A 27,801-nucleotide genomic window follows, 5' to 3' on the forward strand; every position below is an offset into this window, starting at 1 on the left:
ACAGATTCTAATAAATCTGATTCCTCTAAAGAATCGGATTTTTCCGATGATATTTCTAATAAGAGTGATGATTGTAAGAATTGTGTTCTTGGTAAACCCTGTCTTAATTGCATCAAAGATACAGATAATCCTGTTGAAGATGAATATTATAAACTCATGAGTCAGTTCCAAGACCTGAATATTAATGTGTTAACTAATAATAATATTCTTGACTTTCTTAAACAGATTAAGGATCCTAGTTTAAGAGATAAGGTCATTGACCAGTTACAAGACTCTAGTCCACCACCTAGTAATACTAGCACCAGTCTCTCTAGTAAAATTGATAATAATTTTTACAATATGGGAGAATTAGATAACCTTCTTAGACTCAGGAATATCAAGAATAGTCCTATCACTATCAATGATTTGAGTCAAGAGATCTATAATCTTAAAAATGATATTAAGATTCTTCAAAAGAATAATTCTGAATTTTCGACGCGTCTTTCTATTGTTGAGAAAGGCAAAGCGAAGGAAACTTTTACAGCTCAGTCTCAGTTTATTAACCCCGATGAGTTTGACAATTTAGATAAAAATCATTTATCTACCATTAATATTATTATTTCTCAAAAATGGTATACGAAGATTTCTCTCCTTATTAATAATTCTTACAAGGAAGACTTCATTGCTATGATTGATAGTGGAGCTGACCTAAGTGTTATTCAAATGGGAAAAATTCCCACCAAGTTTTTTGAAAAAACTACACATTCTCTTTCTCACGCAGGAGGCGGATCATTAAAAATTAACTATAAGCTTAAAAATGCTTATGTTTGTATTGAAGGTTGTTGTATTGCTAATGACTTTCTTATTGCTGAGGATATTACTAGTCAAATCATTATAGGCCTTCCATTTCTTTATAAGATTTATCCTCTTACATTTATTGACGAAAGAGGAATTACAGGTACTTATAATGGTAAGCCTATTTCTTTTAAGTTTATCACCAAACCTATTCATAAGGTTCTTAACTCTATCCAAGATCAAATTGATTTTAAAAATTGTCAGGTCAATTTTATCAAAGAAGAATTTAACTCATTAACTGTTGAAGATAGATTAAAGAATTTAAAACTTCAAGATAAAATTAAGCTTTTATATAATAAATTCTCTATTGACATTTGCAATGAATTCCCTAATGCTTTTTGGGATAGAAATAAACATATTGTTTCTCTTCCCTATGAAGAAGGATTTAAAGATAGTCAAATTCCTACTAAGTCTAGGCCTTGCCAGATGAACTCAGAATATTTAGAGTTATGTAAAAAGGAGATTTCGTCCTTGTTACAAAAGAAACTTATTTCCCCTTCCAAGTCCCCCTGGTCTTATACTGCCTTCTATGTTAATAAACATTCGGAGCAAGAACGAGGAGTTCCAAGATTGGTTATTAACTACAAACCTCTTAATAAAATTCTTAAATGGATTAGACACCCTATCCCTAATAAAAAAGGATCTTCTTGACAGACTAGTCAATGCTCTTATATTTTCAAAATTTGATTTAAAATCAGGATTCTGGCAAATACAAATTGATCAGACTGACAGGTATAAAACCGCCTTCAATGTCCCTTTCGGTCATTACGAATGGAATGTCATGCCTTTTGGCCTTAAGAATGCTCGTTCTGAGTTTCAACAAATTATGACTGATATCTTCTATCCGTATAGCGATTTTATCATTGTTTATATTGATGATATTCTGGTTTTCTCTAAAGACATTGAGGTGCATTTTAAGCATCTTGATATGTTCAAAAACTTAATCATAAAAAATGGTTTAGTTATTTCAAAACCTAAAATGATTCTTTTTCAGAGTAAGATAAAATTCTTAGGTCATACTATTGAAAAAGGAAACATCATTCCCATTCAAAGAAGTATTGAGTTTGGAAATAAATTTCCTGATATTATTACAGATAAAACTCAGTTACAAAGATTTTAAGGAAGTCTTAATTATGTTTCTTCTTATATTAAAAATCTTGCTAACGATTCTGCTATTTTATATGATAGGCTTAAGAAGAATCCTTCTCCTTGGAATGATAATCACACTAAGGCTGTTATTAATATTAAGGAGAAAGTTAAAAACATCCCCTGTCTTATGCTTGCTAACCCTTTGTGGGAAAAATACGTTGAAACTAATGCCTCAGATTTGAGGTATGGGGGCATTTTAAAACAAATCAACCCTGATAATAAGATTGAATACATCATTCGATTTTATTCGGGTAAATGGAATAATGCTCAAAAAAATTATTCTACTACAGCTAAAGAAATCCTTGCTATTGTTAAATGCGTCGCGTCCTTAAATTTCAGGATGATTTATAAAATCAAAAGTTTACCATTAAAACTGATTGTAAAGCATCCACTTTCATGCTCTTTAAAGATTTTGAGCATAATGTCTCTAAGAAAATGTTTGCCCGATGGCAATCTCATCTTGCTTACTTTGATTTTAACATTGTTTATAAACAAGGGAAAGATAATCATCTTCCAGACTTTTTAACTCGTGAATATATTTCTTCATGACAGTAATGAGCTATTCTGGAAGAAACCTTTTTTCCTCTCAAAGAGGAAGGGGAGGCAGAGGTTTCCCTATTATTCAGCAAGGGAAGAAATCTCTTTACAGCCAGAATATTTCCGGTGTTGGTTCTTCTTCAAAAGGAGACGAGGTCCAAAAGGAGTTCCAAGAATTCCTCAAGCAAAGAGGAAAGAATATACCGATGGAGGACAATTCCTCAAAGTCAGAAGAAGAAGAATCATACTTTTCAGTTGCTCAGAAAGAATGCAAATTCTTTGACTCCCCTAAGAAAGAGTTAATCTTAGTCATTGAAAATGACGATGAGACGTTCAAAGAGTCCCCATGGATTCTTATGGATAAGTATCTCCCGACAAATTGTTGGAAGGTCGAGACTTACAAAACAAGAGGATTCTATGAAAATATCCTCACCAGCCTGGGAAGTGTTGATATTCAACACTATCCTCCTAAGAGTAAGATTATTAACTACTCCAAGTTTATTATCAAGAAGATCATCTCCATCCAAGAATGGGGTACTTCTCCTTTTGCTGAAAAAAGCATTACTAATGAGGTTACTAGGTCAGTCTACCAGTACAATTATTGGGATTACCTACAAAGTTTTTATAAAACTCTTTTATATCAAAATCCTAAGCATTCTCACACATGGCTTATAAAAATTTGCGATAATATCAGTAGGAATCAAATTCCAAATTGGCTTTTCTCTTGGTGGGAAATTTTTGGTGCAATGGCAGACATTTTGCCAGAAGAGATCAAATCTCTCTTAGAAGAATACTCTATAAGTTTTTCTTCTTTTAAAACTCACAATACAGGTAGTCAAAACTATTTGTATGTTTTTTGTTGATTCCGGAATTCCATGGGTTTGGAAATGGAAACCAGAATTTGGGTTCACGGCCAATGGTACGCCGTGTTTATGGAGAACTCATACTACTAGGTTTTGGAATAACCTAAATGTTATTACTCCTGGCTCCAATGAGTCACCTTTACAGGAAAATATTCGTAGGATTTAATCCAAAATGGAATATCATAAGAAGATCTCTGCTAAGAAGACTTCATATAGTCTTCCTTCGTTCTCTGAGTTCTCCAAGCAGTACTCTGACATTTTCTCTAAAGAAAAAATTATGGATCTTTATATGGACCACATTAAGAAGGACTTATTCAATGATATTGACTTTTCTGATTCAAAATCAAATGCTTCTATGAGTTCTGTTACTGACCTCCAAGATGCTCAGGATCCTGACGAAGATTATCAAGATCATTCTTTACAAGAAAGTTTTGATTTGCTCAAATCCTCTCTTAAATAGTAAGTTAAAAAAAGGAAAAGATTAATGGAAGACTGGGAGATTTATCTCGTACGCTTCAGTTCATCTCCAGATTGGAAAATCTGGGAAGTTCCTTTTCATGTTAGGTTCGATGAACAATCTAACGAGATCACAGGTAATAATTATCTGAAGATTCTTAGAAAGAAGATTACGGCCCTGGAAAATTTTATTCTTATTGGGGAAGGAATTAGGCAGAGAAACAATTTTGTTGTCCAGTCCTTAAAAGATCTTAAGAAGACTCTAAGACTTCTGAAGAAACAAGCTTCTTTAATGGCGATTTAAGGAAGATTTTATCTTAGAGCATTTTCAGCAAGATGCATCTACAGTATCCGACAAATTAAAATTCGTCATTGCTTACACCAGCAGACCAAGCACTGTTCATGAATAGTAAAAACACTATTCACACTTTTTACTATTCACGTTTTTTTATCTTTTTGAAATCCGGGGCTGTTGTCCGGCTCTTTCTTTTTCTTCTTTTCTATTTATAGTTGGAGTTTCCAACTCCTGAAGGATCACTTTTCTAGACTCTCTCTCTCTCTTTTAATAACCAAAACATGATTAATGTAAAAGGTTTTTATGAACCAAGGAACATAATAGGTAACTTCATTATGATGAGTGCAGAATTTATAAAAACTGTTAACAAAGTAATCTAAATCGGTTTTTGAAAAGGATTTAAAATACCAAATTCTAAAATCATCCCATTTGGGATTATTGAATTCATCATTAATCTGAGCTCTTACCGAAGAAACCTTAGAGAAATCAAGTAAGGTTTTAAAATCCATTTAAATCTTAAAATTACAATCCGAAATTGTTTCGGGATCAATCTCTTCTTTATGAATGATGTTATTTTCATTAATAATGATTCTTTCATAATTGTTATTTTTAAATGTATCTTCTCTATAAGTAGAAGTAGAAGCTCTAGAGGTACAAGGTAGATCTACCTCATAATCTAAAGGAGAGATGAAGGAGTGGCTGGATTTAGATCCGGAATAAGAAGTCGAATGTCTTCGTAAATTATTAAAACCAATATTAATGATTCCATCATTACTTTGAGTGATGTGTTGAAAGTTGCTATTAATAACAGGGATCTGTGTGTTGGGGATCGTGCATGTATACGCAGCGGAATTTAAAAATTTTATATCGAACTAGTTTCGATTACATGCATAAACTAATCACATAGTCAACGTACCTTAACGCTTCCGCCATACATATGGTAATTATCGATTTAATTGAAAAACACTTAAAACCGAAAATTACGAAACATGCTTGTTCATCATTCAATAAAATCGAAACACGTAATCACATATTACTCATAATCATAAATTATAATTCATACAAACATGCTCGAATTAATTTACGAAAGTTTCGATTCATTTACCTCTTGTAGCGTGAGATTTCGACGAATCGAAAACTAGAACCAATCACGTACAAGCTGCAAATTACCAATCCTCGGGGCTGCAATTCACGCCTGGAACAAGCTGATCCAGCAAGCGACGAACGGCGGTGAACGGCAGCAGCAGCGGCGGCGCGTGGCAGCAGCAGCGGCGGCGCGTGAGCGGCGTAACGGCGCGTGCGGCGGTGCAGCTGCGGTGCGTGGATTCGTCGGGGCAGCAGCTCCTCTCCAATTAGGTTTCACCTCGTATTTTCGACCCACTCGAACTACAGCACTAGATGTAAACGAGTTAGATAACAACAAGAATAAAACGAAGGAAACGAGAGAAGAAAACCGGCGGTTTTCCGGCAGTGGTCGGCGGTGGCGCGGCGGGGCAGCAACGGCCGAAGGGGAGAGCGGCTAGGGTTTTGGTGCTGAAAAATCTGATCTCAAACTCTTGTTTGAGGTCTATTTATACCTAGGGTTTTCAACCCTAGTGGGTTTAAGTCATTGGGCTTGACCCACTGATGCATTAAGCCCATTCCCTCGTCGGCCTCGTTTCTAATAAACGATCGTCCACAAAATTATAAAAAATTATATTTGTGACGAGCTCAAAGTCCTCGTCGATACGAGTGCCTCTTCGAAATTTCCAATTTCCAAAATTGGAAACTTCCACTTCAGTGGACTTGCTAAATCGGGAAACTTCCCAATTTAGAAAGTTCACTGAATTCCGCATGTCTCTCTTTCTCTACGTTTATTCTGATTCGCAATCCACAATTACGAATCTTGGATTCAATCATATCGACATCCAATCGTTCAAAGATTAACACATTAATCTATGCTTGTTGTTATCAAGGATCTATATTACACGAGAAGTGTGACCCTCAATGGTTCAGGTGTATGCTAGCCGTGGGCTCACAACTCTTTGTGATTCGAACAACACATTGTTCTTATACGAACTCCTCCCAAGAGTCCTGATTAGAGTAAAACTCATTTTACCTAATCCCGATCAAATCGGTACCCAACGAATCAAGATTGGCGTCTAGCAACTACGCATCATGATTCCCTAGATACAAGTGAAGTGCCTGCAAGAACCTTATGATATAGTTAGCGTACAGTACGATCCTTTCGTAGCGCATGTCCCGATTGAACTAGAGGCATTGGTTCACCGAGACCTCTTATAAAGTTCAATAACCGTGCGAACGTTCTAGGTATTATAAATCCGTTCGTGTGCGACTTAGGGAAACACATTTCCCTAATCACCCCACTATCAACTCTGGCCAGAGATTCCATAGATTATAAACCGTCAGAACACACAGGACATCCATGACTACTCAAGCGCTCGAATCCCCTACTACAATGCACAGACTTCACACTAGACTTCGGATTGCACGAACGTTGCCCCTTGGTGTGGTCCGCGGTGGGACTCAGGGACAGGTCACGATACAATCGGTCCTCTAGTGAAGTCACGGTGATGTCTGGGTCTTAAGGACTAATGGTGTACAACTATATCTTAGAAACCTATTACTCGATGAATGAGAACCACTTATAGATTTCTAGGGCGAGGGAGTTCAGTGAACTCATCTAATATGAGCACCCACTCAAGTATGCCGATGTCACAACACCGAGGACTGATGAGACGCAGTACACATACACTAAGTGCTAGTCTCAAAAGGGAAAGGTCGGTATCCTCATTATTGGCATAACCCATCGACTAGGAACAAGGTTTAACAGTTACATTACATTGCTGAGTTATCTCACGATTCTACTAGATCAACTCACAGTAATAGAGTAACTCGTTAGGACTATATCTATGCTACTTGCATGGGATAACAGATATAGAATGCCAAATAAGATATTTTATTATTACGAACGAAAAATGATTGTTTTATTACAAGGATAAAGAGAAGACCACAACCACAAGTTGGCTTGTTGGTCACCTACTCTAACACTTTGGAGTAGATTGTTCTAAAGTCCAATTTTCAGGAAAAATAATTTCTTCCTATTTAATAGATCTCCTTGTAGTAACGTTCGATTTACTGAAATTTGTTTCAATTAAGATAGTTTCATTATTATCTTTCTCAATTCTTTTACACATAGGATTAAGTGTAAATAAAGGTTTATAATATATACGATAGCAAATACACATAATTTCAGTACCATGTATGTAATTATAACCATGAGTTTTAACATTTAATGTTAATGATTCAAGAATATTACTATCTGATAAGGATAGGGATAAATTAGGATAGGCATCAAAATAGACCGGTCCTAAAGCTAAGCTAGACTCAATAATTCCCATAAGGGATTGTTTCCAGTTAAGATTTCTACCATCTCTAAGAGTAGCGAGGAAACTTTCTGGTAATCCGTTCAATGTAAGTGGCCTAAAGGCAACTTGAACACAACCAATATGTAAATATTTATGAGTTCTTTTAAAAAGTAAAATATCATTTTTACTAAGTAATTTAATTACCATTTCAGAATCATGAAGATGTATAGAAGATTCAGTGGTTTTAACAATTTGTTTGAAACCTAATTTTTCAAAAGTACCAAGTTTATAAACCATATTAGGTTTAATAATAGGGATAGTCCATCTATTTAATAAATCAAGGTTTTCAGGAACATCATATTCCTGGGTCATACTATTTTTAATAGTATCATGATTTTTGAAAATATTCATCATCAATTGAAATGTATTAAATCACGACTTAAGAACAAAACATATTTTACTAACATGGCTCTGATACCATATAATCCGGGGCTGATGTCCGGCTCTTTCTTTTTCTTCTTTTCTATTTATAGTTGGAGTTTCCAACTCCTGAAGGATCACTTTTCTAGACTCTCTCTCTCTCTCTTTTAAATTCTCTCTTGTATTATTATCGCGTGGAATAAAAGTTGGTTTGAAGTTCTTGGTGTTCTATAAGGTACTCTTGCTTTCATCTTCAGTCTTTTATTTTTATTTTTCAATGATCGCTGCCTCAATGGCCGGCTAGGTTTCCTGTATTAAATCATGGCTTGACTCAACGTTACTTTACTATCATGTGCATTTGTGAAATGTAAAGATTTATTTTACTTAAGATATCAAAGGTAGAGTTTGGTTTAACCAGAAGGTATGAGGTTTCCAGTGATATTCATAAGTTAACCATGTGGGCTTGCCTTGTTGCCGTTATGCCGATTCTAGGCGCAGGCGTTTTGGGCGTTAAGCTTTTTTCAGGTTAACCTATGGACTATGGATGTCCTCAGTAATATCCTCTGTGTTTCTAAAAGATCCAACAGGATACTATTGATATATTAAGCGATCTTATTTTTATATGGTATCAGATATATATATATATATATATATATATATATATATATATATATATATATATATATATATATATATATATATATATATATATATATATATATATATATATATATATAAATATATATATATATATATGTGTGTGTGTGTGTGTGTGTGTGTGTGTGTGTGTGTGTAACGGGTTGCTTTTAATTTTACAAGCCGTGTAAAAGCTTACGATTTTACGATCTGATTTTACGTTTTCGATTTTACTACCTCTCTCCGATTTCAATTAAAATCCCGATTTTGACTACCTTGTTTGATACCACTATTGGGTATCTGTTTGAAGTAAAACATACATCAACTCATAATAACGGAAGGGAGAGAAAGCTATAATGGATCGAGACTCCAATAAATTGGAGAAGTCTAGCTTTTAGTCTCACGGCTCAGTTTCTAGTGTCACGGTTCTCGATCTAATACCATCGGTGGTGGTACCAATAACAGCACAAAGATCACTCTAAAACCGACAATCCTAGAACTGACCCTAAATCACTTAGATTTGGTCAACACCACCCCCCCCCCCCCCCCCCAAGAAACCCCTAAACTCACATATGATAAACTCTCAACACTTGTGTTTCCCTCATTCGATGTATTTTCTCTCAGAATCACAAAGAATATATAAGGAGACTGTTGAAGAAGATTCAAACTGAGTTGGTTTCTTGCCTCTTACTCTCACAAAGGGTTTGCTATAAAAGATGGAAAAGCAATATGGTCTCTATACAGCAGATAACACTAAAGGAATGACCATCGTCATAGTTAAACGGATGTGTCGCCGGATAATGTGTGAGAGAGAGAGAGACTAAAGTAAGGGTTTCTGGAGAAGCAGGGCTTCAACCCTGGAATGAATGGCTAGGATCAAACAGAAAGGATCAACGGTCCATATCAAGGTTCATGAGAATTTTAAAAGGGTTTGACCAAGAGTGGACTGAAGTGATTTGGGCTTTGTGTTGTTGGGCCGCCTCACATGAATGAGGTTAATTGGGCTGAATTAAATAATTCATTTGGGCCACAAAAAATTAACATTTGTTTTTGTTTAAACGATGTCACAACCCATTGGAATCCGAATTTTGAATTGTTACTATAACCTTATGATTATTACAAAGAATTGTTATGCGTTTTTTTTTTTTTGTTTTTTTTAATGATATTGGCTATTCTTATGCTTCACACTTTTGCCTAGCCAATGAAATGCTTGCCAAAAGATTTTTATCTTTTTACAAGTTTTTAATGCTTCTACCGATGAATTATCAGGTGTTTATTACTCTACATCTCATTTAGTACTTTCGCATTTTGTTAATATTGCTAGTGCATTTAATGATTCCTCGGATATTTTATATTGCATGATCCGATTATAGCTATGCAAGAAAAGTGGGACAAATATTATTTCAAGATTCCCAAACTTTATTTAACTACCCTTATTTTAGATCCTACATGTAGAATTGAATTTGTTGAATCATTATTGAGTGTGTATTATGGAGCACTAAAACGGAATGTAGATGATGTTGAGAACAAATGTCACTTTGGTTGCGAATAATGCCCTTCGAATGAGTAAGCTTGCTTAGGTTAAATTATATGAGGAATACATTTTAAAATACGGAAGTTCCGGATAGATCTACTCTTCTTTGAGTTCTAGTTATTCAAGATTTTTCTTGGCACAACGTTAAGTAATGGAGCGCACGAAGCGCCCAAGAACTTCCAACTCAAATTCCACTCCGTAACTTGAGATGTATTTAACATGTTATTTTGAGTATGATGTAGATCCCGCTCACTTGAATTTAGTACAATTGTGGTCGACAAAAATGACCAAGTTCCCAATATTGGCACTTATCGCCAGGGACGTTCTATCTTCTCCTGTTAGTACCGTTGCCGTCGAACAAGTTTTTAGTATGGGCAACAACATCTTGGATAAGAGGAGATCATTATTACATACGGATAATTTGGAAGCTCAAGTATTTTTGGTTGATTGGACAAGGGCCCAGTATCGCGTACAAGGAGAACAGGAGTCGCAAGACAATGACGAATTTTTAAATACCAACGCGTCCGAGGCTGGTAGGTAAACAAGTTATATAAGAAATACATGGCTTTGATTGATTTTGTTAAAAAAAAGATATGTAGGCAACTAACTTTCTATGTTTTAAATTTTAACTTTGAACTTTAAAATTTAAAAATTAAGTGCAAGCCCTTTCAATTTCTTTCATTTATTTTTTAGTTTTAAAACTACAACTAATTCCTTCCAATTTTAAAAAAAATACAAAAATATGTTTTTAAGTATTTTTAAAATTTGGCTTCAAGAATAAATATTTTTTTCAAGTATCTGCAATAATTTTTTCAAAAGTTTTGAAAGTGTTTAAAAGATTTCATGTGTGTTTTTTCCAAAAAAAAGAAAGAAAGAAAAAGTTCATAACCGGTTGAACCGCCGGTTAGAACCGGAACCGAACCGGAACTGATGGTTTTTTAGCTGTTTCAAATCGTAAATATTTGGTTTGGTTTCGGTTCCTCCAAAATCGGATTCAGAACCGGCGGTTTGGAACCTGAACCGGAACTGAACCTAATCGTGGTCAAGTCTAATGTCGACTCGTCCACCTTGTCGTTTTAGAGGTCCCATCGTTCTTTGAATGGCATTGGCATAGTATTCTCCTGCAATGCGCTTCTCTCCAACTTTTTCACAAATTCCTTGCGAAGTAAGGAACTTAAACTTCATGTGATACATTGAAGCCACTGCTTGAAATTGATGAATGTTGGTCTCCTTTAAATCATGTTATACACCGATGATGACATGACTACCAAAAATTTCACCATTCGAATAATTCTTCTTAGGAATATCCCAAGGAAAGAAGTGGCATAATTTGTCCGATAAATTTCCTAACTTCGCCTCTGAATCCAATCAAATGGGTTTTGATCGGCGCAAGTTGGGTGTCAGCAAATCCCAACTACTGGAAAGCCTCATAGAAGATAATGTCAGCAGGGCTGCAACCATTGACCAATATTTTGCGCACCCAAAAGTTGGATAAGAGATATGATCCTCACTAGCTCCAACACGAAGAATTGGAAGAAGAGAAAGCGTACGAGTTTAAAGACGTTATTCGAGTTGTCCTTAAATCATAGATACTTGAAGCAGACGTTTGAACAGTCAGTTTTCTTGGAAGAAAAAGGCAGAGGGGAATTTGTTGGACAAATCGAATTTCATGTATCCCGAAATTCTCTCATGTTTCTGGCAGCTTTACCATTCGAGTTATAACTATCTTATCCAATGTCTGATTAAGATGATTCAAATTGCGGCGGAAAGCCAACAGAAAGTTCCACAACTTTTATGTTTTGGGTGGAGAGTGATTCGGAGTGTAACAGTGTCTAAATCGATCTTCAAGCTTCTTAACGTGCACAGCTAAATGTCTACGCGAGTTTAGAAGGCTGATCGGGAAGTCGACTTGAAGTAGCAGTTATTTAATATAGTTTTGAACGTTCTTATTTTATGATTTATTATGTTTTATTATTTTAGTATTCTTTTATGGTTATGATTTGCTTATTTATGAGTTTCCTTATTATAATTTAGCTATGAGTTATTTTCCTTGTGAAAAAAATGAATCTATTTAGGTCTATTGCCAATTTGGTTTATTTTTATGGACGAATTTTTATTAATAAATTGAGATTATTCTCTCTAGTTCTTTAAGAACTTTTCGAACATATCGGAGGATTCGATGCGTTCACCCCGACTTATCAATCAATCTTTCACAATGTGGCGTCTTCACATACCAAGGTTCTTGTCTCTTCATAGGCACTGGCTCGCGGTTCCACCCGTTTGATTCCTTCTTTTGAACGATCCAGGAATTGATATCCGAAGTATTGTTATCGGGTCTCATCACATGGTTGGCGTGGTTCATATCAGGAAGCTGAAATGAGGAGTGTGTCATTATGATCCTCTCGTTGACTTCCTTCAAAATCAAAATCGCCAAATGTCAAACCTTGGCCACCTTATTGTACCTGAAAGACTGATTCCTCCCATCTTGGAGTAGGTGTATCATTTGGGATAAGATGAGTCCCCCAGCCTTTCGCAATAAAGTTCCTTGGGCACTTTTTGGATCACCACAGGATTGTGCTCCTGAAATCACGATTATTGTTCCAGTTGTAGGTAAATTATCATCGAGTTGGCCATGTTGCTGCTCCCCATATGGGCGAACTCTTGGCTACTAGTGATTTTGGCCATCTCGTCTTCTTTTTTCATGTTGGCGATTGTGCGGCTTAGTTATAAATTATGTTATATGTCCTTGTTGTATTAGCATTTATATCTCATGTTTCAAATTGAAACAATTCTCCGTATTGTGCCCATTGTTGCATTGGAAACGGCAAAATTTATTTGACTTCTCCCTTTTGGCACTCTCGTTCATGGGTGTTAGAGGTTGAACCAGTCCTTTTTATTGTACTACAATAAGCACCTCACTGAGTGAGTGGCGCATTGAGAGGTGTGGATTGTTGAGTTTATAAGGAGTAGCACACCAATCATCTAACTTAGGCACCTCACGTTACCCTTTTTCGTGCTTCCATTTCTTCTAAGTCATCGTCTCTTCAATGCGAATATATTTATCTGCTATGTCTAATAACTCGATCAGATTTTGTGGTGGCCTTCATGCAATAGATTATCTGAACCGTCGGTGCATCGAATGTTGTTGAATTATTCCAGCCAAGACAGCATGGTAAAAAGCCGAAATTTCCTGTACAACTTGAGAGAAACGTTGCACATAATCTCTTAACGATTCATGCTCTTGTTGGATAATAATGAACAAATAAGATGGCGTTCTCGGGTATTTTCTGTTGATGGAGAGTTGATTGAAAAACTTATGAGTGAGTTGCTCCATATTTCTCAACAGTACCTGAAGAAATTTGATTTAACCACTTCAAAGCATATCCTGAGAGAGTTGTTCGTAAAATCTTGAAATATGCATCATTTAGACCGTATATATCTGCTTTAGCTATGAACTTGTCCAAATGCTCGTGCGGATCGCCAGTTCCCTCATAGTCTGGGATTTGTGGAGTCTTCAAACCTGCCGGTACCGTTTCAGCCAAAATAGCTCTACAGAAATGACTTTTCCGTGCTGGCAAAATTGCTTGGAGGCTTTCTTTAGCGATGGATGCGGCAAGATAAGGCAGTGTGGTAGCAATTGGGATGCTTGACTCTTGTTGACCAGCTGATCATTCAGCATTAGACGGCTTGGGTGCTTTTCGTTTGGGAAGAACTTCTCCTTCATCCTCCGATTGAGAAGCTCGAATGTAAGCCTCTTCATGAATGTGTCGGGTTCCTAGCGTGCCTTCTAGGTATAGAATTTAGGTGAGCCAGTTCGGCTGTGTGATTACGAGGCGCGACTCAAAGATTCGCGTTGTTGTCCATTCTAAGTAGCCACAAATTTCGCCACGGCTTCCTCAACCGCCTTATTTGTAATTTCTTCTATCATTGCCCGAAGTGCCTCCGGGGTCATTGTGAATGGTAAAACACCAGCGGGTGGAATCGGAGGCAGTGGCCTTTGATTTTCTACAGCTCATGGCTGATCATGGTTCATCGCCGCTAGCAGCGGTGATGCTTCTCAATCGAGTTTGCATTTCACAACACAACAACGTCGTGGTTTCTCACAAAAGGCGTCAAAAATAATGCGTACAGTAATAAGTTAACTTGAATCACCTTAAGAAAATTCTCGAACATGCAATCAATATTCAAGAACCGAAATAATCCGTCAATAATCTTCTTCAATTAAAAGAAACGAGACGTTTCCTCGTAAAAAACACACGTTAGGGCACCGGAGCTAGGTTCTGGCGAAAATCCTCTGATGCTTAAGTTAGTCCACGTCTGGGAGAAAAACATGAGGAGAATGTAAACAAAATTTTCTGCATAAAAAATGATAGTTAATTCCAATACATGTAATTAGGGGTGGCATTGATAGGGATACCGATGTATGGTATGGTATGGTACAATATTACTATGGTATTGAGAATGCAATACCATTACCGTAGCAACTATTTCCGGTACGGTACCAATACCGTACCGAATGAAATGGTGACCACTACTTTGCTATGTTTTCGGTAATCTTCGGTTGGTATACCCGTGGTACTTGGCAATTTGAATTTTTTTTCCACCCTACATGTAATGATAATTGAACTGTTTATATGCTAGACTAATTTAATTATCTCTTTATATGCTAGACTAATTTAATTATGGGACTGAATTATTAACTTGGGCTTTAGTTCATCATTGGGTCTCATACTCATAATTATAAGTTTTGGGCTTCAATAAAATCTCTAGCCCAAATACAAAACTAATAAATAATAAAGGGATAATTAGCTATACCCCCCTTATTTCAAACTTATATAGCTAGGAGTCCAATCTGTTAGATTAGTATAGCTATAGGCCCTTTGACCAAAAAAATTAATTAAATTAATTAAAATTATAAGCCTACGGACATAAATACCCTTCACAATAAATTATTTAATTAAGGAAGTATTTAATTCAGTAAATTACGTTGAATAAATCCCAAATATCACGTTGTAAGATTTGGAAGGGAGTTATGAGACGTGGGTTGAAAAAACAAATATCAGGAGTTTATCAGACGTGGTAGAATTAAATAAATCATTCGTCGTTATAAGATCTTAGAATTCTATGGGTTTAGTTTCGTGAAATCTAATGCAATTAGGTATATTTTTATTTTTTTCGTATTGCTATCAACATGAAGAGAAGCTACGTCAACAGGTTTGTTTTGTTACTGGGAGGGAGTTTATGAAACGTGGTTGATTCATCTTTGACAACACTCTTATTTTATTTCCCAAAATCTCTGGTTAAGATTTCGAGATTGAAATTTGAATTCAGACTTTTGATTCAATTTGGCTGGAATTAAATTAAATTTTGTGTTTTTTTAGGGTTGATGGTGCAAGATTGAAGGAGAAGATGACTATACAGAAAGTTATTGAGCCCGATTCACATTTGTTCTCTTTATTTGCACATCAGGAGAAGATTTCATTTAGTTTTTTTTTTCGTGCAAACCAAAACGAGTACAAAATGGCTCGCTCGTTCTCCGCCGCTAAATTCATTCCGTATTTAATCGCCAGAGCAGTTCCGTACCTAGAGGCTCAAGGACATCGACTAAATCTGATAATCTTGAGACGAAAATTGTGTTTGTTGTTTGCTATTTTTTTAACACTTTGTTGTTATATATTTAATTTTTTGTTGTTAGTATGGTACTATTTGCACTTTGCTTTTAATTCTCGCAGTTTATGTATATAATGTGTTTTTGCTCGAATATATATTTTACACTTTTGCTGCTTTTATTTACTATTTTAAGTTTTTTTTTCATACGTGATTGTCACTGTTAATATCTGCTCTATAAATATCAAACTTTAAAAATCCATTCATTATTCAAACATCAAACAGCAAAACATCATGTTATAATGTCCATATCGAACAACAAACATCAAGTTTTTTTCATTTATTTATGTCGATTTGCACATTTTTCGATATTGGTGGATTTTTGTTTTGCGTTTTGCTGTTTTTAGCAGACTATATTTTACACTATGATGTTATATATATTTTTTGAGTTGTTGGCATGGTATTGTTTGCACTTTTGATTTTAATGTTTGCAGTTTGCATATACGATGTGTTTGTTGCTCGACTATATTTGTGCATGTTGATGTTATATATGATGTAATTTTTTGGTATAATATTATCTACACTTTTGACGCCATATATTTTTTTTTGCAGTTGGTATTGTATTATTTGAACTTTGCATTTTCTTTTTGCATTTTGCGTATAAATTACAATAGCAAAATGCAAACTATAACAGCGGAATGAAGACTAAAGCCCTGTGAGAATTTTGTTGCAGCGGTGGATAGCATAACAAAAATCGACTACAACCCTGTGACACTTTGCCTGTTTTTTTTTTTTAACAATTTACTGAATTTATAAGAAATTATGAATTGGCAAGCATATATATCAGTACACAAAATACCTGCGTGAATTTGGAATATATTAGAAAATAGTTCATATCAAAATCCAACAAAAATATAATGCCACAAATAAAAATCAAAGTTCGGTTAAACATAGTAAATATCATAAAAAATTATAATTAAACTCAACGGTATCCTCGTCGTTTAAGAACTGATAATTAAAAGTTTTTCGAGTGCGATAATCCCATTTGCTACAGTTTTCTCACTAATGGTTGTTGCATGCACAACTGCCTTGCCATATACAAGATAAAAATCCCACAATCAACCAAATCTGGTTTGTTGAGGCGATGTCGAAACATAATATGGCTTCGTGTTATCGTGCAAATAGATTTGGCTTGATTCATCGTTGCTTTCCTCTTTTTGAAGAGGCAAATGATTCATCTACTTTCCTCTTCCCCTTCGTCAAATCAACTGTTCAATTGAAAAAAAAATTATTGGACAACCATGTCGGTACCTATAATCAATGTACATCAATTGCATATAACAATATGTCAGGTGCATTTGGTAACATCAAATGCAAATTGTAATTTTGAAACAATAAAATGCAATTAAAAATCACAAGATGACTAAGAATATACCAAAAGTTCGAATGAAATATACAATATCAAAGATTATATCGTATATGCAAAATGCAAAATGCAAAATAAAAAATAAACATCAAAGTGCAAAACGCAAAATAAATATTAAAGTGAAAATACAATACGCTATAAACAACAAATTGCAAAAAAAAAAAAAAAAAAAACAACGAAATCGAATATATGTTGCAATCGACACCAGAAAATAACATGAACAAAAAAAAAAACAAAAGTATCACAAAACAGCAAAATGAAAACACAAAATAATTGAACACAAACCAGGAAACTCCAAACAAACAATCAACAGATTTAGGAGGAAAAAAGACAAATTTAACAAAATACTCCAAAGGGCCGAAAAGCACAAAAGACGACAAAACAAAAAATCGCAATCGAGATCTGAAAATATGTAACAAAAACGCAAAACAACCGGAAAAATATTTTAAATGAACAGTAAAACCAAACAAAAAATAATGTCAAAACAAAAAATAAAAATAAAAATTACATGGGGTTAAAACCTCTAATTTGCATCTTTCACTTATGTTATAAAAATAACCCATTGCATTCCGTCAATGAATCGCCATTAAAGACATTTACAAAATCACAAATCAAATTACCTGTACGTTTCGATTTTGCACTATCCTCTAGGATGTGTTTTCTTTTGTTGGCGATTTGCAGAAGTTATAGAGATTCCATCGTTCTCGAGAACAACGTTAGGGTTACAGAGATTGCATTGAAGAAAAGGGGGCAGGGAGAAATTTTGTTTTTCGAGAGATTAACGATGGAAAAATACAATTTGGGGAGGATTTGCAATTGACGTTTTGCAGCACGATTTATGCTAAAACCGGTTTTTATGGAGGATTAATAGGAATATATAAATTTAAGAATACAATTTTCCTATTTTCGCTAAAGGGCAAATCAGCCATAAAAAATTGTAGGGGGTTATAGCAATATTGGACTTATGACTTGGATTTTAACCAATATAATTTAATAATGGAGGGTCTATAGAAAATTACCCCAACAATAAAAGTATCATAATGATATTAAAATAATTAGATATTTGGAATACATATTAATTATTTATATGTATAAATATATCATTTATAAGAAAGAAGCTTTATCATCAAACAATTTGATGATATGTAATAATAACCCTTAGATGAGTATGATTTAAAGGTTCATTAAGTAATTTTTGTTAATTGATAAGTAAACAGTTTACTACTAGATATATTGAGGGGTGGTTATTTAGACTTCAATCTTTTTTTCCTCACCACACTCCACCAATTTATATTTTTTGAAAATACCATGTAATCAAAAGATCAATTTGCCCTTTAACATTTTGAAAAATAAAAGGCTCTAGATTTTTTTTACTCACATCCACCAATTTATATTTCTGAAAATACCATGTAATCAAAAGACCAATTTGAACTTTAAATTTTTGAACAAATAAAAGGAAAAAAAACACATGTTGGATACACTTGAAACCAGTACACCAACCACACCACGCATATTACAAACCCTAGTTTGAGTTTGAAAGATAATTTATTTTCCCTTAAAACCTTTACTTCATCTACAACCTTATAAATTTGAGAAGTCTACCAAATAATGCAATATGGAATCAAGAAACAATGATCTTAAGGACTCTTCTGAAGATAAGGCCAGAGATGTGAGTATTTTAGCAGTTAATGTCTTTTTATGTTCTTGTTTATGAGTTTCGACAAAAACATTGTTTTAGTTAGAGTATGTGACCAACAAGTCAACTTGTGGTTGAGGTCTTTCCTTATTCTTGTAATCACAATTTAATTTGTATTAATGAAATTTACTTTTGGCATTCTATATTTGTTATCCCATGCAAGCGCATAGATATACTCCTAACGAGTTACTCTATTACTTTGGATTGGTCTAGTAGAATCGTGAGATAATTCAGCGTAGTAATGTAATTGTTAAACCTTGTTTCTAGTCGATGGATTACGCCAATAATGAGGATATCGGCATTTTCCTTTTGAAACTAAGACTTGGTATACGTGTACTGCGTCTCATCAATCATCGGTGTTGTGACATCGGCATACTTGAGTGGATGTTCATATAGATGAGTTCACTGAACTCCCTCACCTAGAAATCTCTAAATGATTTCCAATTATTGAGTAAGATTTTCTATGATATAGTTGTACACCATAATCCTTAAGACCCCTAAAGAAAGTGATTTTCAACTAAATCATTTTCATGACAAATTTTCTTTGGAACCGAACATAATTGGAATTTTGAAATTCCTTGATTTTCCTTCTTCTTTGCATTTTCATTTTCCTCATTTCAAAATCCACAAACGAACACCACATATCGTAGTGCTAATTAATATGAGCATTGGATGATTGCATATCGTGGGAAACCCCAACTATTTTGCAGAAATGTAATTGATGAAATAACAAATATAGATAATGCATGCATGCATCCCTCAATCAGATTCGGAAGCATGCTTATTTTCTGTATGTGTTAAAGAGGATGTTTACGTACACATCAATCAAACTTCAATAAAACTTCATTAATCACTTTTATAATTATTAATAATTGATCAAAGTACATAGCAATAAAAGTTCTTTTTAATTTATTCCTTATTCATTTATTTATTGTTGAAAATTGGGTAATGAATTATTAAGTAACGAGGCCCAAATTGAGAATACCCCAAGAATTGTGAGGCCATGATTTATCCTTGGATTTCATGAGTAAGACCCTAGCCCAAGCAACCCATCCCTGCCACGTCATCCTCTTATCCCAAGGACTCCCCCACTGGAGCATCAATCTCAGCCCTCTCTCCGCCGCCATCTCCGCCTCCTCAAACCTCCCTTCCCCCAAATAAATCTGCCCCAACACAACATACCCCTCCCCCACAAATGGGTTCTTCTCCACACTCATCAACAGCAGCTCCTCCGCCTTCTCCACCCCTATTTCCGCCGCATTGCACACCGCCTCCCAGTACATATCCCTTGCTGCTATCTGATCCTCCGAATCAAGAACCCTGGTGCACCCCTCGAACACCGGCGGAATCACCAGCTCCAACTCTTCGTCTTCCCTATTTAATTTGGATGTGCTACTCATGTATATCTTTTCTTCTCTCACTATCAAAGTGTATATCGCCGCCATTCTCGATACCGAGTTCATCCACAGCCCCGGCTTGCCGTTGCCGGGCCACAGAGATGTTACTGTGTTGTTGCCGGAGAACTCGAGGCGGCCGTCGGAGTTTCCGAACAGAGCATCCTGAAACCCGAAAAGCTGGTCGCTGAAATCCGCCACCGTCATCAGAAGGAAAACGGCGAGGAGCCTCCGAGAAACAAGAACGTCTTCGCCTGTTTTTATGTGCTTCACTTTAATCCCTTCCGCCGGGCAAATTGACTGGAGTTTCGCCCTCCAGATCTCCGCTTCGTTTGCTTCGGTTTCTCCTCCGTCGATGATTTTTCCAAGGCTGATCTCCGACGATCGGAGGTGATCCACGAGCTCCTGATCAGTGTACTGAAAGAGGAGAAAGTCGTGAATGAGGGGCTGGCGGGGGACGACGCAGAAGAGGTGGATCAGGCGCTCCGCGGCGGGGCCGACGTGGGAGCGGACGGTTTGGCGGCCGGCGGAGGAAGGTGGGAAGATGGCGAGGTTGACGTATGAATTGGAGTAGGCGGAGTGGAAGAGGCCGCACAGGCAGACCTCGTCGGGGGCTTTCCACATCTTGAGTATCCGGTAGACGCCGATCAGATGGTCGAGGAAGCTACCGTGCTTGTGCCAGCACTCGCCGGCGCCGGCGGCTTGGAGCACCGATATGAGGCGTGGCAGATTTGGGTCGACATCTTGGAGCTCGCCGCGAAGAAATGGACGGGCAGATTCCAGTAGTGGTTGGAGATGAAGGTGGTGATCGGAATCGTTGGTGTGGTTCTGAGGGAGTGATGAAGAATCTGAAGATGGCGGCGCCATTCACGGTGAAGAATCGAGAGAATAGGTTTCGGGAGAGAGAGAGAGAGATGAGAGAGAAAGGGAGAGATTTGAGTATTGAATGAATGTTTGAATGAGTATAGATAGATAGATAGATAAGAAGCGATGGAAAAGCAAAATTGGTTGCGTTTTGGATTATTGAAAGGCAACGAATATTTGCAAGACGAAAATTACTAAGTGCAAGACCTTACTTCATGCAAGACCAAAATATAAATAAATTTACTAAGATCAAGACTGGAAATTACAAATATAACCCCAATAATAATTTAGATATTATTAATTTAAATTAACCTAATTGCTATTGCAAGACCAAAAAAAAAATACAAAATTTTTTTACTAACATCTTCTTCTTCACCCTCATTTTACACATTTTTTTCCACAAAAAATCTTCCATATTCTCCAAAATCCTTATCACATAAAACCCTCAAATCTTTACTAAAACTTGAAAAGAAGGATATTATGGATACACAAGACATAAATATGGAGGATTCTAAGGTCGAAGAACACAAAGAGTTAATAAATATTGTACTTTGTGATCGTTTTTCTCGTTTTTCGCACCTCATTTCACGTACAAAAAATTCGACATGTACAGGTCGAAATATCCGCTTAATATCGACACAGTAGTGTCGAAAATTTCAACATAATTCGACACTCCTTAACTGTCGAATTATATTGAAATTTTCGACATTCTGGTGTCGAATTATATTGAAAATTTCGACATTCTGGTGTCGAATTATATTGAAATTTTCGACGCTGGTGTGTCGATTTTTCAAAAATCGACACCAGTGTGTCGAAAAATTTCCAAAAAATCGACAAGTACAGGTCGTTTTTTGTAAAACCGCAACTCCTTCAACAATAGTGCTACAATCGAACCCTAGAATCATTAACTATGTTCTAAAATGACTTGAATTCATTATTCTAACAATAAAATCATGTTTATCACATTTATTTCTCAAAAAAAATTAATTCAAAAAGTAATTTCCTTGTTTTTCGTGAGATTGTTGTGGCGGGGTTGGGGCAACAACGGACTTCAACGGCGACGGGGAGGTGGTGGACTTCAACGGCGACGGCGACGGCGACGGGGCGACGGCGACGGAGCGATGGGGCGACGGTTGAGTGCTGCAATTGATTATCTTGTTTTCTTCTTCCCTTCTTCCTCCTCGTTTTTCAATTCTCTATTCAATTTCTTTTTTCTTTCTTTTTTTATTAATTTTTCTTTTTTAAACTGGTCTTGCAAAAGGAAATTAATAAAATAATTTTTATTTTGTTTGTATTTTATTAAGGTTATTATAGTCTTTTTATACTGAATTTAATAAAAAAAATTAATTTGGTCTTGCACTAAGTAATTTTCGTCTTGCAAATAGTCGCTGCCTTATTGAAAATGTTGGTTGAGGTGATAGAACTGCGACTGCAGTACAAGCTGACAAATAAATGCAACAGTTTTTCTTTTCTTTCTTTCCTTTTTTTTTTTTTTTGGGGTCTTTAGCAATAAACCCCTTGGATGAGTAATAAATGGTTATGTCCAACCCTTAAATCTTTCTTTGTGATAAACCCCTATAAATATTAATTCCAATACTACCCTTCTGAAATTAGAAAATCTCCTACCCACATCCCAGTAATACACGTCCCTTTCCTTAAATAATGCCAAAATAATAGCAATTTTTTTTCCAACTCAATATTCAATTTCCTTGAAATCAGCCAACTAATTAAAAAAAATAAAAAATCACCTTAATATGCTCCATAAAATCAGCCAACAAATAAAAAAAAAAGTTGCTTTCCTCACATACAAAACCCACGTGCAGATGAAGTTTTTTTTTTTTTTTTTTTTTTTTTTCATATTTTTTTAATATTTTCTTAAATTCTTTTAAACAAAAAACAGATTTTTTTTCCAACAAGTTTACTACGCCGAATATGACTATAGTTGAATAAGATTATAGGCATATTTTCTTTTTCTTTTTTTAACGAAAAATTGATTTTTTTTCCCCGACAAGTGTACTACGCCGAATATGACTATAGTTGAATAAGACTATAGTCTAATATGACTATATATGACTATATCAACTGTAGTCATATTCTTTCTTTATATTGCATTTTTTAAAAAATTTAACTTCAAAATTCCAATTATATAGTGAGGTAAAGTGATGTTTATCAAATTATATAAAACAACTAAAATTCCCTATTGTTTAGGGAAACAATGCAACCAACATCCACACACACAGAAAATCACAATTTGAATCTTGTTATTACAAGTCAACTTGGAACGAGAATATAGAACATATTCGAATATGACTACAATCATATTCAACAGTAGTCATATTCGAAAAATACATAAATATGACTACAGTCATATTCGAATATGACTATAGTCATGTTGCTGCTACTGTACATATTTGAACTGTATTTTCAGATCTGGAAAAAAATAAAAAAGAAGGAGAAATCGAAAAATACATAAATAAAAAAATTAATAAAAAAATTAAGATCGACTCCACTAACTCAAGTATGATGATGGGCTCTCTCTCTCTAATATTTAAACACACACAGCCACAAGGAAAAAACCTTAAATGCCAAAAGGAATCTTAGTTGCTGAGAAGCTTCCAAGAACACGAAAACAGAAAGTAGCAAAAAAAAATTGAATAGTCACATTCGAACCAGACTGTAGTCACGTTGATGTTGCTGCTTCAGATCTGGAGAGAAAAAAAAAAAGAAAAAAATCGAAAATAACGAAAGGAAGGTGGTGTGATGTGTAGGAGGCGACAACATGAGTTTTTTGGGAGGTTTGACACCGTAGCAAGTCTTGACGGCACAACCCTAGACGGCGGCTATGATCTCGGTGGTTGGGTGAGTGGATGGCGGTGATGTGAAAAGGAGGGAGGAGGGCGGCGACGTTGGTGTAAATCTCAAATGCAAGCGGCAGCGGCAAATCTGCAAAGAAGAATACGAAAAAAAAAAACGAAAATTATTGACGAAAATTATATGGAGGAAGGAGCGTGAAAAAAAGATTTGTGAGAGAATGAGAGAAGAGAGAGATAACGAAAATTTTGTGAGAGAACGAGAGGAGAGAGAGAGATAACGAAAGAGAGAAATATGGAGATTTAAAGAGAGAATTAATATAATCCTACAATCACGTGAGATGTTATGGAAAATAAATATTGCAATTATTTTAAGAAACCTACTTATAAGGGTAATTTCGGCTTATCATATTTGTTGAGGGGGTTTCACTAATTAAGATTGAATTTTGGGTTTGTGCAAAAGTCTTAAAAGTCAATTGGGTTTTACTTATAATATTTTCCATTTGAGGGGGGTATTGCATATTTCCCCTTTTTTTTTTCACTCCCAAAGTTGTTACATGTTAATTGAATTATTCCACCTCGCTCCATTGAATTGGCAATTATCAAATGGCCTTTCTATTAAATCTCTCAAATCATAAAGAAATCTTTATTTCGAAATATATACATTCCTTTCCCATCATTTCGTTTGCATGTTTTAGAATTTAGAAATATATACGTATGATTTTACTTTATATATAATTTATGATTAATTAATAAAAGGTACACACTATATTTTATAGAAATTTATTATTAAATCAAATAAGTACTAAATTTCATATTCTACTAATCTATCAAGAGTATCAAGAAAGAATAAATTATTATATATTAATTCATATAGAAATTTATTTTTAAATAAAATCAAGGGTAAATAGCACTTAACCCCCTGTGGTTTCCACGTTTTGCACTTTACCCTCCTCTGATATCAATTTAAGCACTTAACCCCTCTGTGGTTGTGAGTTTGTAGCGGCCGTCAAATAATCCGTTAAAGTTAATGACGAGTGCATCTGACTCGCCCAAAATTTAAGTGGTTGAAGGTTTTGCAAGCGAAAATTGCTGATAATACCCATATTGCCCCTTTTCCTTCAATGAAAACCCCTACACCAATCTCTCGGTTTTCTTTTAATTAAAAAAGCAAAATAGATTTTTTTTAATTCTATACTACATAATTTTTTAAATTTTAAATTAATTATGGCAGATTGATTTGTCCAGCCTAATAAAAAATACAAAACAAAATAAAGTAAAAATAGAAAGAAACGGATGTAAGAAAATGGAAAATGTGGATGAAGAAGATGAGGATTTTGATCGACCCGCCGCCGACGAAAAACAACGCACATTTCTTTCTGGAAAATTTCGGAGGCCATAATTTGCTTGGGGTTCCTGCTTCCCATTCACGTACTGCCTCCTTCACCCAACTCAGTGGCCCGGTTCAAGATCCTCAAATCTAATATATTCTCTGTGTCTACAATAATACAAAATACTTATATTTCTGAAACCGTAAAATATCAAACCCCAACCAAATTCTCTCAATGTAATCATACGGAACATAAAATTATCAATATTCTCCACAAAATTGAGGACTTCAAAGAAGTATCGAAACCCTAGGAATCTGAGATGTTCGCCCAAGAAGAGAAAAAAACTCGAACAATTGTTTTTGATGTTAAATCTTTGGGCTTTTTCCTCTGTTTTTTGGATATAATTTTCTGAGTTTTCTTGGAATTTTATTTTTTTTAAGGGGTTGGAACAGTTCAGGGGGATTTGAAGGCGAGGAGAAGAAGGAATTCTGATAATTGTACTTTAGTCCTATGAATTGGTGTTATTTCTAATTTAATCCAATTAAATTTTTATTTATTTATAAAAAGAAATATAACCTGCAAATAATAGGAAAATAATGGGGTAGTTCAGACATTTAAACTTTTCTGTTAACTTTAACGGTATATCAGACGGCCGCTACAACTTGTCAACCACAAGGGGGTAAAATGACCAAATTGATATCAGAGGGGGGTAAAGTGCACAACGTGGAAACCACAAGGGGGCTAAGTGCTATTTACCCTAAAATCAAATAAGTACTAAATTTCATATTCTACTTATCTATCAAGAGTATCAAGAAAGAATAAATTATTATATATTAATTCATGCATGAAAAATGCTCAGATTAAAATTTCTCTTGTTTTGTTGTGATAATTGATAATTTTCATTATCTTCAATTTATGTGCATAAATATTGTTTGAAACAGTGAAGTCTTTTTCGGGTTGCTCGTATGTCATGATCGCTCGGTCAAATTTACCAATATTTTCCTGAAAAAAATGCAAATTTACTACACCAGGGCCCTAATGTTTGGTGTAATTATAGCTAGACTGCTTCTAATTTTTTTAAATTATTTTTTTACCCCTGACCAAACTTTGAGTAAACTATATTGACCTCCCTTCTATCTAATTATACGTATACATCCTTATATTTACTTTCTTTCTTTGATCTCAAAATTTAAAATAGTTTTGATCATCCACGTCTATTACTTAATTTTTTCTTTATTTTCATAAGCTGGTTTTAATAATCTTTTATTAATATTGATGTTTAACTTACAGTATAATATTTATAAAATGTAATAAACTATAAGACTAATTATTAGGTATATAATAAGACTAACTATTACATCTAAAGATTAAAAATACAACAAACGAAGAGCCCTCAATTTAAAAATCGAAAGTCTTTTTTATGCGATAACCATATTTATATACATACTTATGATATTATGATCATTGGAAAACTCTTGAAATGTAACTTTAAGGAAAAAGCATTGTTGAAAATTAATGTATAAAAAATAATTACAGTAACACAAAAAGCATACAGCTTTTAACATATTTTCTAGTATACTAACAGTTCATTGACATTAAAATTATATATTACAAAAATTAGATCATTTACCGGAGAAAAAAAAAATTGTGATAGATTTTAATCATATATTTTTTTTTGACAAAATTGGTTGTCACTGAAGCCTTGTTTTTTTTTTTTTAGCGATATACATGATCATTTATTTACTTATTATATTTTTATGTCTCTCCTTTTAAATTTTACATAATTGACTATGGTTAAATCATGTTATAAGTTATACTAATAAAATGCATAAATAACGATAGTGGATAAAATTTAAGATCTCATTTAACCTCAATAATTATAATCAATCTTAGTCAATCACAACTATTTTTTTCCTTATTCTCGACATATTTCTTATATATGATTATTATGTTTTTATGTTTTTTTTTATATAATTAAATAATCCTTAATTAACTCGATAACGTTCACTTACGTATTATGATATGTCACTGAAAAAATCTATTATGAGTTTTATATCAAATACTTTTTATTTAAGAATTTAATAATATAAACTTCGACTTTCGAAATAAATTATAATGTTTGTAAAGATTATCATACTTTTAATATAACATAATATAAATATTATTACTGGTATTAGTAAATAATAATTAGTTTGAGTTTACATTATGATAGTTTCATATTTGTGGAATTTACGTGAGAAAAATTATATGAGAACTAATTTAAAATTTGATAAACTACTTTAGGTATATATATATATATATATATATATATATATATATATATATAAAAATGCTTATAATATCTCCCTTTTTCCTGCATAATTTGCACTTCACGCTCTCTTAAAATTTCTCCCTTTTTCATTTTCACTAAGATTTTTAGTTCAGAAAAATTCTCTCAAAACTCCTTCCATTTTGAACGTGTCGTTAGCTCAGAATTGTTTGGAAATTACGGCAAGGCAATGAAGACATTTCTCCAAGACAATTTGCTCCAGAAATATGGTAAGTTATTAATAAATGTGTATTGATATTTGTTATGCTTATT

The 27,801-nt window shown here is 34.4% G+C and overlaps 1 protein-coding gene across 1 annotated transcript; it reads right to left on the reverse strand.

Annotated features, from left to right (window-relative positions):
* Window positions 1–19,648: 19,648 nt before the first annotated feature.
* Window positions 19,649–21,230, reverse strand: LOC105962327 (E3 ubiquitin-protein ligase). Its single transcript, XM_012986624.2, has one exon. It carries the CDS (start codon window positions 21,080–21,082, stop codon window positions 19,778–19,780), a length of 1,305 nt encoding a protein of 434 aa, XP_012842078.2. The 5' UTR covers window positions 21,083–21,230; the 3' UTR covers window positions 19,649–19,777.
* Window positions 21,231–27,801: the final 6,571 nt, after the last annotated feature.

The sequence above is a fragment of the Erythranthe guttata genome, chromosome 12 (assembly GCF_056151865.1).
Source record: "Erythranthe guttata isolate IM_541 chromosome 12, IM_541, whole genome shotgun sequence".
Classification (NCBI taxonomy): domain Eukaryota; kingdom Viridiplantae; phylum Streptophyta; class Magnoliopsida; order Lamiales; family Phrymaceae; genus Erythranthe; species Erythranthe guttata.